Genomic DNA, 15713 nt, shown 5'->3' with positions numbered 1-15713 from the left:
CTTTTATTCCTAAACATAAAAAAAAAAACACCTGAGAAAGTTATATGGCATAAGATTTGAGATGTTCCCGGAATGTAGACATTAGAAATAAAAGTTCCTCATTGTTAGAACACAACTATGATTACGCTTGCATAAGTCAGTTTATTTTTACCATTCACATGACAACAAGACATGCCCCATGACATCAACCACTCATTTAGTCATCTGATACAGAATTAACCACTAACACCACTTTTGGTGGTATGGACCCTACCCAGCTGATGACAGATCAAATTAGAAATAACAGAACAAAGCATTTGGCCTCAGTACCTTTATTGAGAATGAGTTCATTCTCCAAGAAACAATAAATAAATGAACATATATTGCTGCGATGTGATCTCTATTTATTTATTCATTTATTTATCACCATTTACCAAACTTTTGATCTCGATGCAGACACCTATAAGGTTAATAAAATAATCAGGTAATTTAAATTTATGCATTTAGCAGACACTTTTATCCAAAGCGATTTACAGTGCATCCAGGTTAACATTTTTTACCCAACATGTTCCCTGGGAATTGAACCCACAACCTTTTGTGCTACTAACACAATGCTCTACCATTGAGCCACAGGAACAAATAATAATAACATAATAAATAATTTAAAACAATTCAAGTGTAGTTGTATTGAGAATGTGTGCATTCTCCAAGCAAAGCAGGGGGTATTCAATAAAACAGGTTATGTGACATACCCTGGTATTTTTAAGAGAAAATAAGATAAACGAAGTAAGAAACTTTCAGAAACTTTTTAGAGGGCAAGAACCCTTTAGATTCAACCCTAATTAAACCCACCTGATCCAACTAATCAAGTCCTTTAGGCTTATTTGAAAACTAGATGGTATGCAGTGGGCTGAAGCAGGTTTGGTATAACACTCTGCAGGGGTACGGCCCTCCAGGAATTGAGTTTGACACCCCTGAGTTACAATAATTCAGGTGTAGTTAGGCTTTATTTCGTGATAAAGTTACAGTTTCATATAAAACCAGTCATTGATAACCTGTAATTAATATACTGTCATTTTAAAACGTGTTTGAGAAGAGGTAAGTTCAGAAAATAAGCTCAGACGAGGGACTAGTTTTCTGTAGTCTGTGGAGTGAGCTCTGGCGACGGACGGACAAATCTGCCCGCTGCGGTCTGATAGTCCTGTGTGCTTTGACTGTAGCGGATGAATACCACGTGTGAGTGAGTGAGTGAGTGAGTGAGTGTGTGTGAGAGAGAGAGAGAGAGAGAGAGAGAGAGAGAGTCATAATGACTGTTACTACTCGCAGTGTAAATCAGTTTCTCGGCGCACAGAGGCATCAGTTCGCCAGAGGACTAATGCGGGGAATTTAACCCCTTGTACTCAAACTCACCCGAACCCTCTTTTAATCACCATATTTTAATAATGTGTCAATATCGTAGCCCACAGTAGGAGGAAGTTTGTTCGTTCTCCGTGGACATTTCTCGCACTTTTCGCGGGACTATGGCGGTGGAGCTGGTGGGGAAGCGCTGCCTGTGCGTGAGCGCCGGAGAGCGGTTGGAGCTCGCGGGGATCTCGCGCTGGAGCTGGAGAACCGGACTCATCCGCGCCGCCGATGACCCGAGCGCGATAACGGTAACACGGTGACCCTAAGTCAGGACAGAGGCTTTTACATTTCAAACAACCTCTAGAAAAGAAAAAAAGTTTGACGGAACCACTGATATGACAAGCGAAAGTTGATTGTTTTGAAAGCTTGGTGCGTTTGTTTCTGTCAGTTTAGTCAACAGACATTCAGGCGGCTTTTACTATGGGTCGAAGGCTGGGCGTGTTACTATGACACACACACACACACACACACACTGTTTGTTTGTGGTCATCGCTCAGCGGGTCTTCAGTCGGACTAATCAGCTGTTGTGAGTCTGTTTCATGACTGTATAAAAACAGGTCTGTTAACTGCTCGTCCTCACTCCAGCACTGTGACAGATTGATCACGAGCTCTCTTATTTACACATTAATTTCATCTTCATACACTGATACACACTTCAAACTGATTTTCAGAAAGAACGTATACACTTTGCTCTACTGCGAAACAACTGATTTGAGAATATCTATGTAATTGCACGTAAACTGACTTGAACTAAATAATGACAGAGCTGCTTCACAGCTGAATCTGAATGGTTTCCATAATCGATTCTGCTGATTATCACTGCTTTGACACAATCTGTATCATCTTAGAAAGAGTTATAGAAATAAAGTTGGCTTGACTAATACATCGTGAAGTGTCACTTGCATTAGTTGGCTATTCTGGTGTGTATTCACATTCAGCCAGGTTTCCAAAACCAAGAAATATGATTCTGACATAGTGGTTTCCTGCAAACATATTATAAAACTTGGTTATACTTTATTTTAAGGTGTCGTGGTTGCAGTGTAATTATACATTTAAGTACGGAGTGATATTAATTGATAATATCTACTTATGGTTAGGGTTAGGTTTAGTTGTATCTTGCATGTAATTATGTATAATTTACTGTTATTGCTATAGTAAGTACATGTGATGTGTGACAAGGACAATATAAGATAATGTTACTTATGTGGACGCATGAAGTGTTGAAGTGTAGCTTTTATAATTTAATATAATGCACTTATTGTGTACAGTAACACTGTACATTGTATGTGTGTATATCTGCAACGTAATTGCACCTGTAATGAATTTTTGCATGTGCATTCATATGTATGAATCCAAATATCAATGGCTTGACATGTCAGGAGTTAATATACATTTTTAGCTCATATTTTAACATTTTTGGCTACAAATTGCATATTGAGAACTCTACAAAATGCTTTAAATATCCATAAAGGCATCACGAGTGAATGGAAAACCAAGGATGTTCATTAGTGGAAAGCTATGGGAAACCCCACACTTTACTAGATGCACATTGACTTCAGTACAACCATTACAGTTCATTTGGTTTGAGTCTTTGCTGACACCCTGTGCACTGCAGTAGACATATTTGCATTTTTACAACTGTGAAGTTAATTATGAAGGTCAAAGGCTGACTTTCCTCCCACACTAGTGCTCAGTGAAAGAGCAGATCACCCTCTGAGGATCGCACCTCGTAACCGATTGAACCAGTTGCAGTGGTTTGTTTCATTGGCATTTAAAGGCTATGGTGCAGGTTAAACACTACTTTCGATTAATGGGTACGTAAAGCAGTCAAGATATGTATATAAAGTTAGAAATGTCTCCAAAATGGTGTTAAAGTCCAGTTTTTGTAGTTTTTGGTTAGTAACGGTTATTTTTTACGCAAATCGGCGATGACGTCACATGAGGTAGACGTGCTGGAAGGTAGCCCCAGCCTTGCAGCTCAGCAGCTACTAGAACTAGTTCTAGCACTCAGTGATTATGGCGTCTAACTGGGATGAGGAAGAGGTGGAAAGACCCACAGCCATATAATTTCGAACCGTTTAGACGTGACAGGGCGAATGAGGAAATACCGAGAGCCGATGGCAATCAAAGACAAATAAATGCATGGTCAGAGGAGAATGACTGGAGAGTTGGTGAAGTGTCCTGGTGAGTTGCTACCATTTAGAAACGAAGCAATGACCGCTGGAGCTAGTAGTCTGTGAACAGCAGTGCATACAATAACAACTTTTTTTTTACTGTCAGTGAATAGCACCGAATAAAAGTCAACGTTTTCTTTATATCTAGTGACAGTGATTAGCTATGGGCTAGCTTGACAGTCCCACCTGTGAACCCCTACTGTTAATTTCTAAGCTTTTACCACCTCCTCCGGTGAAAATGTTGTTTGCAAACGTAGCCGACGCCGACGGCTGGTCATGTCTTCAGTGTGATTATTGTTGATAGTGCCAACTAGTTTTCCTCGTGATTCATTGTCATTGACACCGTCAGGCTTACCGGTAGAGGGAGTGAGTAGTATGCGTCTGTGTCGCTGTGTTTGGCAGGTGTCTGTGTGGGCGGTGTCGTCCCATGGAAACTGTGGTGGAGAGCTTGTGTTGTAGGGAGGTGAGAGCGTTTTGGTCGCTGGTCGAGGACCTCACCCCGCGGCCAGCAGATGTAACGTGCCTAACGCAGCATCCTGGATTTGAGGCATGCTGCCTGAATCCGTTTGTGCTACACATAGCATACTCACACTTCAGGCAGGATCATGGTCCCCTTCAAGCCAGCACGCACGAGTATGTTCATGGTTTGTTTACTTTACCAATCTTTTTACACTGAGTCTTTTGAACAACAGCTATAAGTGACAGAATATGTGTTGCATACACAATAAACATGCATAAGAGACAGGCTTAAAATGACGTTTCCAACCTACTTACAGTTTTAAACTTAAGAATCTTTCCTACTTATCCCTAGGCAATACCGGTACACTGCGTACAGGCAGGCTATACGCTGGGCTTATGGAGTTTTAGGCAGGAGTATAAGGAAGCCTCTACCCTCTTGTGTTGTTTCAACCATCAGACAAAAATTTCAAAGTGGTGACCAGACCTATAAGGGCTTTCAATGGCCTCGTTTGGATGAAAATTAATAAAAATAATTGCTTATTCTGTTGTGATCCCCCAATTGCCCTTAAAATGTTATAAAGTACACAGAACACATGAATTTTGATAAGAAAACACAGTTTATTGGCATTGCTTTTAACGGTTACTGAACATTTACTGAACAAGGACGAAGATTACTGACCTGAAACGTTTGCACCGTTTCTTTTGTTTCTCTCTCTCACACACACACGCAAAAGCACATCAAGCAGACACACAGTGAGCCCAGACAACACCGCACACAGAGGTTGACAAGGCACAGGTAAAATGATTGGTAAATTATTTTGAATTACATACAACAAATTTCATGCAAATAACAGGCAGAGGAGCAGACATGCGGCATGCAGGACCCCTTGAATGGGGTACAGCGACAATTATTGCCACTTACAAAGATGGAAAAAAGTAATAATTTTGTGCAAAGTAAAACCAAAGCAACAGCACACAAAGAAAAAACAAACCATGCAGCATGCAGGAAACCACCACCAAATTAGATGACATGGACAGAGGGAAAGAAGATAACTAACTAAAATAAATACTTACAACTAAATCATTGGACTTGTCTGTGGAAAAAAAATAATAATGTGAAATTAGGTTTTTTTGTAACGTGACTGCCGGGCTAGGTAGAGGCTGACGGCCTCCTCCTTCGGAACCTGTTCGAAGGATTTGGCGATGGGGGCAGGTGCATCGGAGGATAAATTGTCGCTAACCTCTCGAAGAGCTGCAGGTGAATTAGTGTAGCTTTCCCGAAGGGCCTTCATTAATGATGTTGCATAACCTGCAGACATAATAATAATAATACTGTATAAAGATCATTGCCACTGATCACAGATGTCTCTTGCACCATCTCAAAATATGATAGAACTGCATGACACTGCTTACCGTATGAGGCTGCCTCTTTGATGGGAAGCACCACATGGGCACCTTTTCTGAAGCGCGGATACCGCACGCAGTACTTCTCCGTCCCATCACTTCTCCGTGCTGTCTCACGGTTGGCATTGTGATTATAATGCAGCGCCGCTAAGAGAAGCCTACAAAATAACACATTTGAGAATTTTTTTAACTTGGTGTATGCATGACAAAATACTACAATAGGCATGATAATAGGTACTATTATTACTATAAACGGCATAATAATTGGCAGTATTATTCCATTGGATAGCACTGACCTGCTATACATCCCAAGGTATGAAAACCCTGTGTGCTTGGGTGCGAAGTGCAAGATGAGGGAGTGGTAAGCCTCAAGGGAGAAGGTCTGGTGCTGTGGAGACAGCTGTCGAACATCCTTCAGTAAGGCAGTCCTCATGATTATGTTCTCCAACTTTACTGCTGCCAATGAGCCTGCAAAGACCAAGACAGGGAGGCAGACAGATACACATATGAATTATAGCAAACATAAACAGTAAACAAAATGTTATGAGATTGCCAGTGAATGAAAACATTTCATCACAAAGGTCACATGTCAAAGCATCCAAACAATCACTCAGACAGCAAATACAACAAAACTGTAGAGCGTGCATAATACCACATACTGTGTGTACTGTACCTGGGTCCAACCACTCTTTGTTGCGCTGATCCCCGTCTAGAGGGCCATGGGCACAACTGGAGAAGGCAGGGGTGTCATGGTCATGAATGTCCTGGATGTGGTTGACTAAACTTCTCCATTTGGCCTCCATGACTGCTGGGTTGCCATCTGGGGTTGAGGCTGCAGTCCAATAGAGGTGATTCACTATAGCAGGCCTCCACAACTGTAGTTGGTCACACTCTTTTGAAGCTGCATCCAATGCCTTCCCCAGACCTGTTTTAGAACAAATGGTATTAATTGATATGCAATAACAAAAACTGCTTCAAGGTTCCAACAATGAATACATACTTTTGGCAATGTGCCACACATCAAAATAATGCCGTGTCCCTTCAGGGCTCAGCTCCTCTCTCACCCATTTGGCAACCTAAGGAGAAATAAACAAACTTTTGTGGATGATTGACCTGTGTGGCCCTCAGTGCATCAGAAAACCACAAACATCCAGCTTCAATGCAATTCAGATATTTACATTCTATACTGCATTTTTATTGTAAATACCTGGCGATGACGGTCCGTGATCAGCGTTGCCAAATGCAGGTCCTTTCCCCTCAGCAGGTCAACACTGCGCTTGAGCCCTTCAAGCTCACACCATGAGCTGTTGGGGACCTCTGAGCTCTGCAACATGACATAACAGTGTAAGTGTAGAATGCTGGTGGTGTTGAAGGAGGCGTGGATGAACCGACGCGTTGATGGTCCAGGTATTATGATACACTGTACTCTAGTTAGGCAATACACAATAAAGCTCTATGCATCGTTGTACTAGTGGAAAGATGTTATATTAAGATACCATCAGTTTACCAAATTGCAGAGTTCATTTCTTTGTCTAATAACATCAGGTTTACCTGAACAAGCTGAACATCCACCACCTTGTTCACTCTGTCCTCTATCAGAGAGTAGGATCCATACTTCGCGCAGTGCCCAGGAGAATCTGACCTGGAATTAATTACAAATTTGAATTATGTTTCAAGTTTTTAAAAAAAAAAGGTCTGTAAAGACAATCCACCATGTCATCTGCAAATGCCAACTAAAGCCACCTTACATGATAACAAATAACAAAATCAAAACATGCAACTGGTCTATGAGCTCTCACACTGGTTTACCTGCAGTCACCAGCAAGAACTAGCCCACCATCCATTGCCCGTAGGTCACTAAAATTCTTTGCTTGATCATTTTGCCAGGCCTGAACGATTACAGGGATAGTGTAGCGGCGCTGATGGCGAAAGAAACTGCTCGCACTGATGCACTGCAGGCCAAACAGAGTCAACATTCTTAATGTCTGGGTGGCCAAACATCCAGTGAAATGAATGGCCCCACTTAACAGGAGGTTGCAGGTCGGCATGTTCCTGTGGAGCATTGGTTGGTTTTGCCAGAAACGGTGGTAGCCACATGATGCACAGACCTAGATATGTAAAAAAAAAAGAAAAAGAGTAATCAACAGTATATCAGGATTGAATATAGATTAAGTACTGTACATTACTGGTTTCATGTTTCCAATGAAACACACATGACCAATACAGTATAACACTCAAATATGATGCCATCACAAACCAACAGACTAAAGCCAGCCTGGTACATACATTGTAAATTATCTGGCAAGACAGTCAGAGCTATCAGATTGTAATTAGATATTCTGATTTTCTAACCAGATGGCCTGCTGCGCAAACAAAACCGTACCTGCTTGATCTTAACAAAAGTTCCTTCCTGCTGCACGATGCTACTATCTGACCTCTCACAACAGGCCGGACAGATGGCAAAAAGGCCCATCAGCTCCTCTTGGCAAACAATGAATTTGTCAATGCCACTACAACAACAAAAAATTAGGGAGGGAGGTGTCATTCAAACTACCAAAGCTACAGTACACAATAAAATGAGCATTCAAAATGGTCTATGTTGGTTTTAAATTATCTCACTTGTGGTGGGGGTCACACGCGTAAGGTGGCTCCTCATCAAACAAGTCCTCCTCATGCATCGGCTCTTCGGGCACCCACGATAAGTCACTAACGACAGAGGCATTATCATCATCTTCATCATCTGTCTGTTCAGGACTAGCGAGGGGAGTGGAGGTTTGTGGGCTGAAAGACGTCTGTGTACCCATGCTGACCATCTTGGGCTTCAGGTTAATCTGCACAGCTGTGAAGAGGCAGTAAACATACCCAAACATGTGACAAACATAGCAAATCCAAGCGGCTATATTTTGGTGTAGGCTATGTATTAATTTAATCAATGTGTATGGAAATGTACTGCTTGCATAGATACTGGCAATGATTTAGACAGAATATCTACCACTTAAAATACCCAAGACTTACCGCGAGACCATCGGGGGGGCTTCAAATAACACTGTGTCACAGCGTCAGAAGTGGAGGAGGACAAGGGCTGATCGCCAGTATCGACACTCTCCACAGTGTCTACACTGTCCACGGTCTCCTGCTGTGAGGTATCTGTCATCATCTTGCCAAAACAAATATAATAAGTGGTTATAAATGTCTAGAGTACATGTGATGGTAACGTTAGTGAATTTACTGAGAGGTAGCTAAACTTTGAAGTGAAAAGTGGATAAACTGTTTCTGATATTTCAGAGGTGGGTAAACTGTGTTTACTTGCGTTTAGCCTCCACTACACGGTCACGGTCAAATATATGTGAAAGAGAACCGTAGCAGTCTAACACAAAACGCAAACACACTATTGTGAAAGGCGATTGCCGATGACGATTCCCGATGTCCATATTATGGACATTTACTTCAGGGCAATTTTGTTTTGGCTCATATTCGTGAATCACGAAATATGCTTTTCTAATTTCAGAATGATCATGCTTGTAGTGGAGGCTGTGTCAAAGGGAACACGTTATGCAAAATACAAACAGAGCTAGCTAAAACGCAGCTTGTAAACATTAACGTTAGCATGATGCTTACCGTGGCAATATATCGCTTGCGGCAGACGGTGTCTCTCGACCTCGGGACAGGACAAGCAGAGAGGTTTGCATTCACAGACGGCACGGCGGTAGGAATTAACTTAGCCATCCTCATACTTTTTAAAGAAAGTGCGACCATCTTGGCATCCCCTGAGTGGTAATCCTCCTCCTTGAAATGCGCGCTGCATATTCTCGAGTAGGCGGTGACAGAGCTAGCTGAAAAATCTGCCCGCCTAATCTTGACAAATTGCACCCAGCTTCGGAAGATCCCTTTGTCCTTGGGGAAACAATGGACCCTATGTCCAGTTTTGCTGGAGTTCTTGCACCCGCCACAAACACAGTAATAAACCATGTTGTCTACTCTTTCTCTAAGCTATCTTTTATGCTATGCTATCTCTGACTATATATTTATGCTATGATATCTATCTATGTATCTATCTATTTATCTATCAATCTATCGATCTCTTTCACTAGCTACTACTCTCACTACTCGTCTCACTCTCTCAATGGTATTAAGGCGGGCTTTCGTTTGTCGTCCAAAAGCGAGTACCTCATGTGACGTCATGCAATGCATTGTGGGAGAAACAAGATTCATTGCTAACCTGTAGCTAACCGCTAAGATTTCACCTACTTTTCCTTATTATATTTCTTTTTTGTAATACCCTACAACATCAAATACAATGGATAACTGTTTAAATGTTTATTACGAACTAGAAAATTGCCAGAAAAGAAAAAAAAAAAAAACCTGCAACATAGCCTTTAAAGTGTAAATCAAATGTACAGTATGTATTCCACTAGGGTGCAAAAATAGAAAAATAATTAAGTTGTTTCTATGTAGGACCATTGCTCTGTTATCTGTGAAGTGCCCTGTTTTTTATTCCTTCTCTCTGATGTCTGTGTTTGTGCTCATTGATGGTTTAGTCTCGCTGACACATACAGCTGTGTATGTGTCTGGATGAGTGTAAAGTGTGTGACCAGTTGTTAGCGTTGTTGCTCAGATCATATGTGGTTTGATTGGTTGGCAGAGGCTTGCATTCATGCATGTGCATATCTGTCATTCATTTTCCCAGTACAGGTGTAGGATTGCTTGTATATCTGTAAGGTGTGTGTCTAACAAGGTCTCTATGGTTATAAACTCACACCGGCAGGATTTTCTCACTGTATGAGAGTTTGTTCACCCTCTGAGAGGTCAATTATTTGAGAGAAAACTGTAATCTTATTGTTTAGTATAGTAGTGTGTTTATTTGGATTGTGTCCTCAGTTTAGTTCTGCTGTGAAAAACCTCTCTGGTAGTTGTAAGTTTATGTTTAAAGCTGGGGAATATATAGCTCAATTTGTTTACCAGAACAGCTGTTGGTTTTCTCTCCGGGTGTATTTGTGTTTGTGTGTCATGAGATTGTAAGTGCATGTGTGTTAGTGTGCATTTGTCTTTGGGGACTTGTGTCTTTTACACCATTGGCTAGACAGTGTCCCCTGGGTTACAGCCTCCTGCCGTGTTACACACACACACACACACACAGAGATCTCCTAATGCTTCTCATCCCTATCATAACCTGTTGTTTTACTGGGCTGTTTTCTTTACTATTTAAAACTACATGAAAATATCATTGTGTGACACGGTATGTTCTGTAAAAGAGATCATTGCAGGCCTCCAAAAAATCATGAATCATTCATGTTAGATTTATATTTTTGACTTCGAAATGAAAAAAAAAAAACTGTCATAATGTGATATTCTGTACATTTATATCTTTACCCATGACCATATTCACAATATCGGCCAGTCTAACCCATGAGAAAGTTTTGATGGAGGGTTTATTTGTGCAGACAGTGTTTCTGTTTGGATTGCACAAGTGTGCATGTTGTTGCAGTGATTATTCATCCTGTGATGTCATCCGTCTCATGCAGACATTCATTAATTTCAGCTGTGTGCGTGTTTTATCGACTCTGATAGCACTCTAATTCTTTTCTGAACTGCATTAACTAAAGCCAGATGTCTCTGCTTGGCCTCATCTCTGTCTTGTCTTTTTCTGTGGTTGTGTGTGTTTGTACTGTGCTCTATTTAAGCACCTCTTCCCCTCCCCATCCGTGCATGTGCTCGCACTGAGGGACGGATTCCAGCTCTCTGCACGTGTGTTTGTCGGTCTACACTCACTCACACACACGTTTATTTTTGTGAAAAGTGGGTTCATCCCATAGGTGTAATGGTTTTTATACTGTAGAAACTGTATATTCTATCGCCCTTCACCAATCCTACACCTAACCCTCACAGGAAACTTTGTGCATTTTACTTTCTCAAAAAAAACTCATTCTGTATGATTTGTAAGCGTTTTTAAAAATGGGGACATGGGCTATGTCCTCATAAGTCACCCTCTCCTTGTAATACCTGTGTCATACCCATGTCATTATACAGAGTTGGATCTTGATGTCACAAAAACAAGAGAACACACACACACACACACACACACACACACACACACACACAGATATATGATATGGTTCTGCAGTGCGAGACACACGAGTTGAATTTCATTAGCTCATGTGGAGAGGAGCATTTTTTAATGATATACATCTCTCTCTTTTAATTGTTGACACAAGTTGTGAATTCTTGTTTATGTTTATGTGACCCTCTCAGTCTGTGTGTAAAATGCATGTGTTTGTGTGCTTTATATACAGCTTTCTTTTCATTTGACCCGTGACCTTTGGCAGATGGTTTGAAGCTTTGCCAGGGAAGCAATGAGTGATTCTGCAGACCAGACAGATTTTGAATATGTGTGTGTGTGTGTGTGTTATAGCTTATCTCCTGAAATACGTAAGAAGTCCAGCTCAGGCTGTGTGATTGTAGATTTAAGAGCTGTTTTAACACCCACTCTGTCGCTTGTCCTTCTGATTACGCATGACTTGCATTGATGTGTCTGTGAAACAGGATCCTGTATTAGTCCTGCAGATCTCTGTGAAATCTTCTCTGTCTTGTGATTTAACAGCCCTGGGGAGTTCCGTGGCAGGGTGTGTGGTTGATTCGGATGTTTGTGTAATCGTGCACGTCTCTGACTCTCACACTGTGCAATTGTTTCCGTGCCTTTATATGTGCGGAGGAGAGAGTGTGTGTTTGGCAGACAGAAGAGAGTTTGTTTAAACTGCGGTATATCATGCATGACAGAATCACAGTCACGGGACTGGAGAGCTGGCCAACATCCACACAAGGTGTCCAGCTCTCACTCTCCCTGTGAAAGAAGCCTGCCGCTTCAGGGCTGTAAATCTTTGGGTAGACAGCGATTCCATTCATAGGTTTTCGATTCAAGAACGATAAGGATTCAATTCGACTCACAATTAAATTTGATTAGATTATAACGATTCAATTCTTTAAGTGCATTCACAGGATTATTTAAATGCTTAAATTACACAGCAGCCTTCATGGTTACAGAACCATAAGTTAGAGAAAAAAAAACACTTGTCCATTTGTTAGATGCTAGTTTAATGATGGTATGGCATGACATAGCTTATGTAAAAATGTATGTGAGCCAAGATTTAAAAACGATCTTTAAAAATATTATGCATAGGCTAACATTTTTTTTTTTCACACCAGGGGCAAAGCACAAATACAGTAACTTTATGTATGTATTATTATAATAATAATTTATTATTATTATTACAAGGAATAATCTTATCCATTACTTTGAATTAGCTGTAAGAAATCAAATACATTGCTCAGTCATTTGTAATTAGGGATGGAACGATTCACTCAACTCACGATTTGATTTGATTTTTTTTTTTTTTTTTTAAATAAGATTAAACAAATTATAAATTAAATGTGTCCTTTTATTATTGCTTCGACAAAATGCTGAACATTTCTTTTCGAAATTGAAATGTAACACTGTAATAATATACTAATATAGCACTAGCATATTATTTCTCTTTTGTTGGTAGTTGATTGCATCCTCTATTGTCCTCATTTGTAAGTCATTTTGGATAAAAGTGTCTGCTGAATTTCAAAAATAAAATCTAATGTAAATAACAAAACTAAATAGTCATTTTAAAATGAGCCCCAAATCAAATAATTAACACAAAATAAATCTCTTCGTATAAATAAAACAAGGCTTTGTCTGTGCGCTTTCCATTTAAAATAAGAGGCAACCACTGCATTTTAATCATGATCCAAACAAAGATGCTGCATACATGCAACATGAGCAGTTTTTAATCTTAAATTAGTTTGTATAATTTAGAAATTGGTTTCTGCTGTAAACGAAGCAGCGCTGCATTTATGAACTTTAATATGCATTATACAGGGGCATGATGAAAAGGAAAAATAGCATCTAAACTTTTCTAAAGACAGTAAGTTCCCCTCAGACATGGATTCATGTAAACTCCTACCCCTAATTTAATCACGAATCGTCAAGTATTTGAATGGAATTTCAACCGGCTTGCAGTTAAACGCTACATCCCTATTTGTAATCTATAATTTTTTCTTAATGCCAATTTTATGGTTGATTTATATACTACAAACAATTATTACAATTTTCTGCACAGAATAAGGTAGAAAATATACTTGATAGTTTCTGTACTGTAATAAAGGATATGTCAGTTACTGTCTTAAAGTTTCATCAGACCATTCAGCTTTTTATTCAGATAAGCTGGAGACTGGCACATCTATGAGCGTGAGATCGCGTCTCTTTTAGTGCAAAAACATCTTTATTTCAAGATTGTTGTTAATGCTGTTGTTATTTTAACAGTTTCATTCATATTTTCACATTATTAAAACATGTTTATCATTCAATGAAACTGTGCGTATGCTTAGACTATTAAATTTCTGCTCTGTCCATGCAATGAATGCAGCTTTCGACTGCTCAGGTAACATTTTATTTAGCTATAGCGCTGTATTATACGGTCCATCAGCTTGTGTAAACAGTGTGCTTTACATCACAGTGATCATGTTGCACAATAGATATGAATTCAATATAATGTTAATTTCATTCATTTACATTCATATAAAGAATAAAATATAAAATTTAATCATATAAAAAAAATAACGAATTGTATTTGTTTAATTAATAGTTTAATTACTGTAAATTACACAGAAAATTACTTTTGAAATTCATTTTAATGACAAATAGGGCAATGTTGCAGTAATAAGCTAAGAAATGCTTGTCACACATTGTGTCTTCATCTTTTGTTCTGTCTGTTTCTCTCTCTCTCCCCCGCCCACCTTTCCTCCCTCTCTCTCCGCTCAGTAAATTATTGATCAGTGAGGCGCCTCCGTTGATCACAGGTGTGTGTGTGTGTGTGTGTGTGTGTGTGTGTGTGTGTGTGCGTGTGTGTGCACTCAGCGCTAAACACAGCATGTACAACAGACACAGACACGCTCACACAGAGTCACATGATAGTCTCCTGCTACTATGTTGGCAACATGCTTTTATTCCCCAGACTCTCTCTCTCTCTCTCTCTCTCTCTCTCTCTCTCTCTCTCTCTCTCTCTCTCTCTCTCTCTCTCTCTCTCTCTCTCTCTCTCTCTCTCTCTCCTTTCACACACACAGTGTCTGTTTCATCAGGAACACAACCCAACCAGACCCTCCTCTCATTCACTCCTCGCTTGTGTTGCAGAAATGATTGGAACCGATTATAACAGTTAGCAGAATATATTTACACGCATGTCTCATGAAAAACCACCGGTAAAAGAAGAGTGTGTGGTTTGTCAGACAGGAAGGCAGTGTCAGGCTGTGTGTGTGTATAAATGCTGATGCTATAAGCACATTTCTGCCGGAGCGTTGGATGTGGTCCAATCTGAAATCTGATGCTGGTGAATGTTTCCCTCCCACAAGCCTCGGGGAAGTGTTTACTGAGAAAGAGAGAGAGAGAGAGTGTAAATGTGTCTCTCCTGCAGTCTGTCAGTAAGAGATACTGCAGGAGTGTGAGTATGCAATGCTTGAGCTGATTTGCAGGTGCGCCTGTGAGTTTGTGTGTGTGCGGAGCGGCCATGTGACCGTGTGTGAAACGCTTCTCTGACCTGTTACTGCTTGTCGAAGCTTCATGGCCGAACAGCTCAGCGCACACACACATCTGACAAGTGTGTGAGAATAGCAGGAAAAAGCGTCTTGTTAGCTCACTCACACTTGTAAATACCTACGACACACACACACACACACACACCCAAAGCTGGCAAACAAACATCATCGTAATTACACACATGTGGTAGAAAAAACAGCCGCTCAAAAAAAAAAAAAAGCCAAGCTGACGTGATGGTAGACTCGCTTCACATTAGCAGGACAGATGAAGCTCTGTGTGAATGTGTGTGTGGTTTCAAAAGGCAGACTGGTTCCTATGACTAATGATCTCCTCTAAATGAATAATTGCTGTTTTCCTTTCACATTCCCCCCTTCTTACACACACTCTTGGTCAGGCACACACACACACACATCTCACTGATAATGGCAGGAGTGTGCGTAAATCACCTCGGTGTCCGACATGCATCCTTACACCGGGAGAGAGAGAGAGAGTTTGAGTGTGTCTTTGTGTGAAAGAGACAGTGAGAAGATGAAGGGGAAAGGTGAGGATGAAAGACAGGAGGAAGAAAAGGAGGAGTTGAGGGAGATGGAGAGATAATCAGAGAGAGAGAGAGAGATGTTGGCAGCATAGCAACTCAAAAATGGCCCTTTTTCTATCTCCTCTGTTCTCTCTCTCTCTCA

General features: G+C 40.5%; 2 protein-coding genes across 3 annotated transcripts in view; one reads left to right on the top strand and one right to left on the bottom strand.

The window, feature by feature from the left end:
- Nucleotides 1-891: 891 nt before the first annotated feature.
- LOC127933192 (probable JmjC domain-containing histone demethylation protein 2C) overlaps nt 892-15713 on the top strand; it is a 54295-nt gene continuing 39473 nt past the window's right edge. Inside the window, exon 1 of the mRNA XM_052529990.1 lies at nt 892-1631. Coding sequence (XP_052385950.1) covers nt 1500-1631 — 132 coding nt within the window. The 5' untranslated portion in view covers nt 892-1499. The remainder of the gene's footprint in view (nt 1632-15713) is intronic.
- LOC127933193 (uncharacterized) lies at nt 4615-9806 on the bottom strand. Of its 2 annotated transcripts, XM_052529992.1 has the most exons (13): nt 9039-9805; nt 8436-8577; nt 8040-8259; nt 7804-7930; nt 7230-7528; nt 6972-7062; nt 6628-6744; nt 6421-6496; nt 6094-6345; nt 5717-5888; nt 5430-5578; nt 5258-5325; nt 4615-5110 (listed from the first exon to the last, which is right to left on the bottom strand). In XM_052529992.1, the coding sequence occupies exons 1-13, from the start codon at nt 9387-9389 to the stop codon at nt 5093-5095; spliced, it is 2082 nt and encodes a 693-aa protein (XP_052385952.1). In that variant the 5' UTR covers nt 9390-9805; the 3' UTR covers nt 4615-5092. The 2 variants fall into 2 exon arrangements, with proteins under 2 accessions (XP_052385952.1, XP_052385951.1); XM_052529991.1 differs by having other exon boundaries at nt 4615-5325; nt 9039-9806.

The sequence above is a fragment of the Carassius gibelio genome, chromosome A17 (assembly GCF_023724105.1).
Source record: "Carassius gibelio isolate Cgi1373 ecotype wild population from Czech Republic chromosome A17, carGib1.2-hapl.c, whole genome shotgun sequence".
In the NCBI taxonomy this organism is placed as follows: Eukaryota; Metazoa; Chordata; class Actinopteri; order Cypriniformes; family Cyprinidae; genus Carassius; species Carassius gibelio.
The sequence above is the reverse complement of the archived record's forward strand: the minus strand, read 5'-3'. Positions and strand labels throughout refer to the sequence as shown.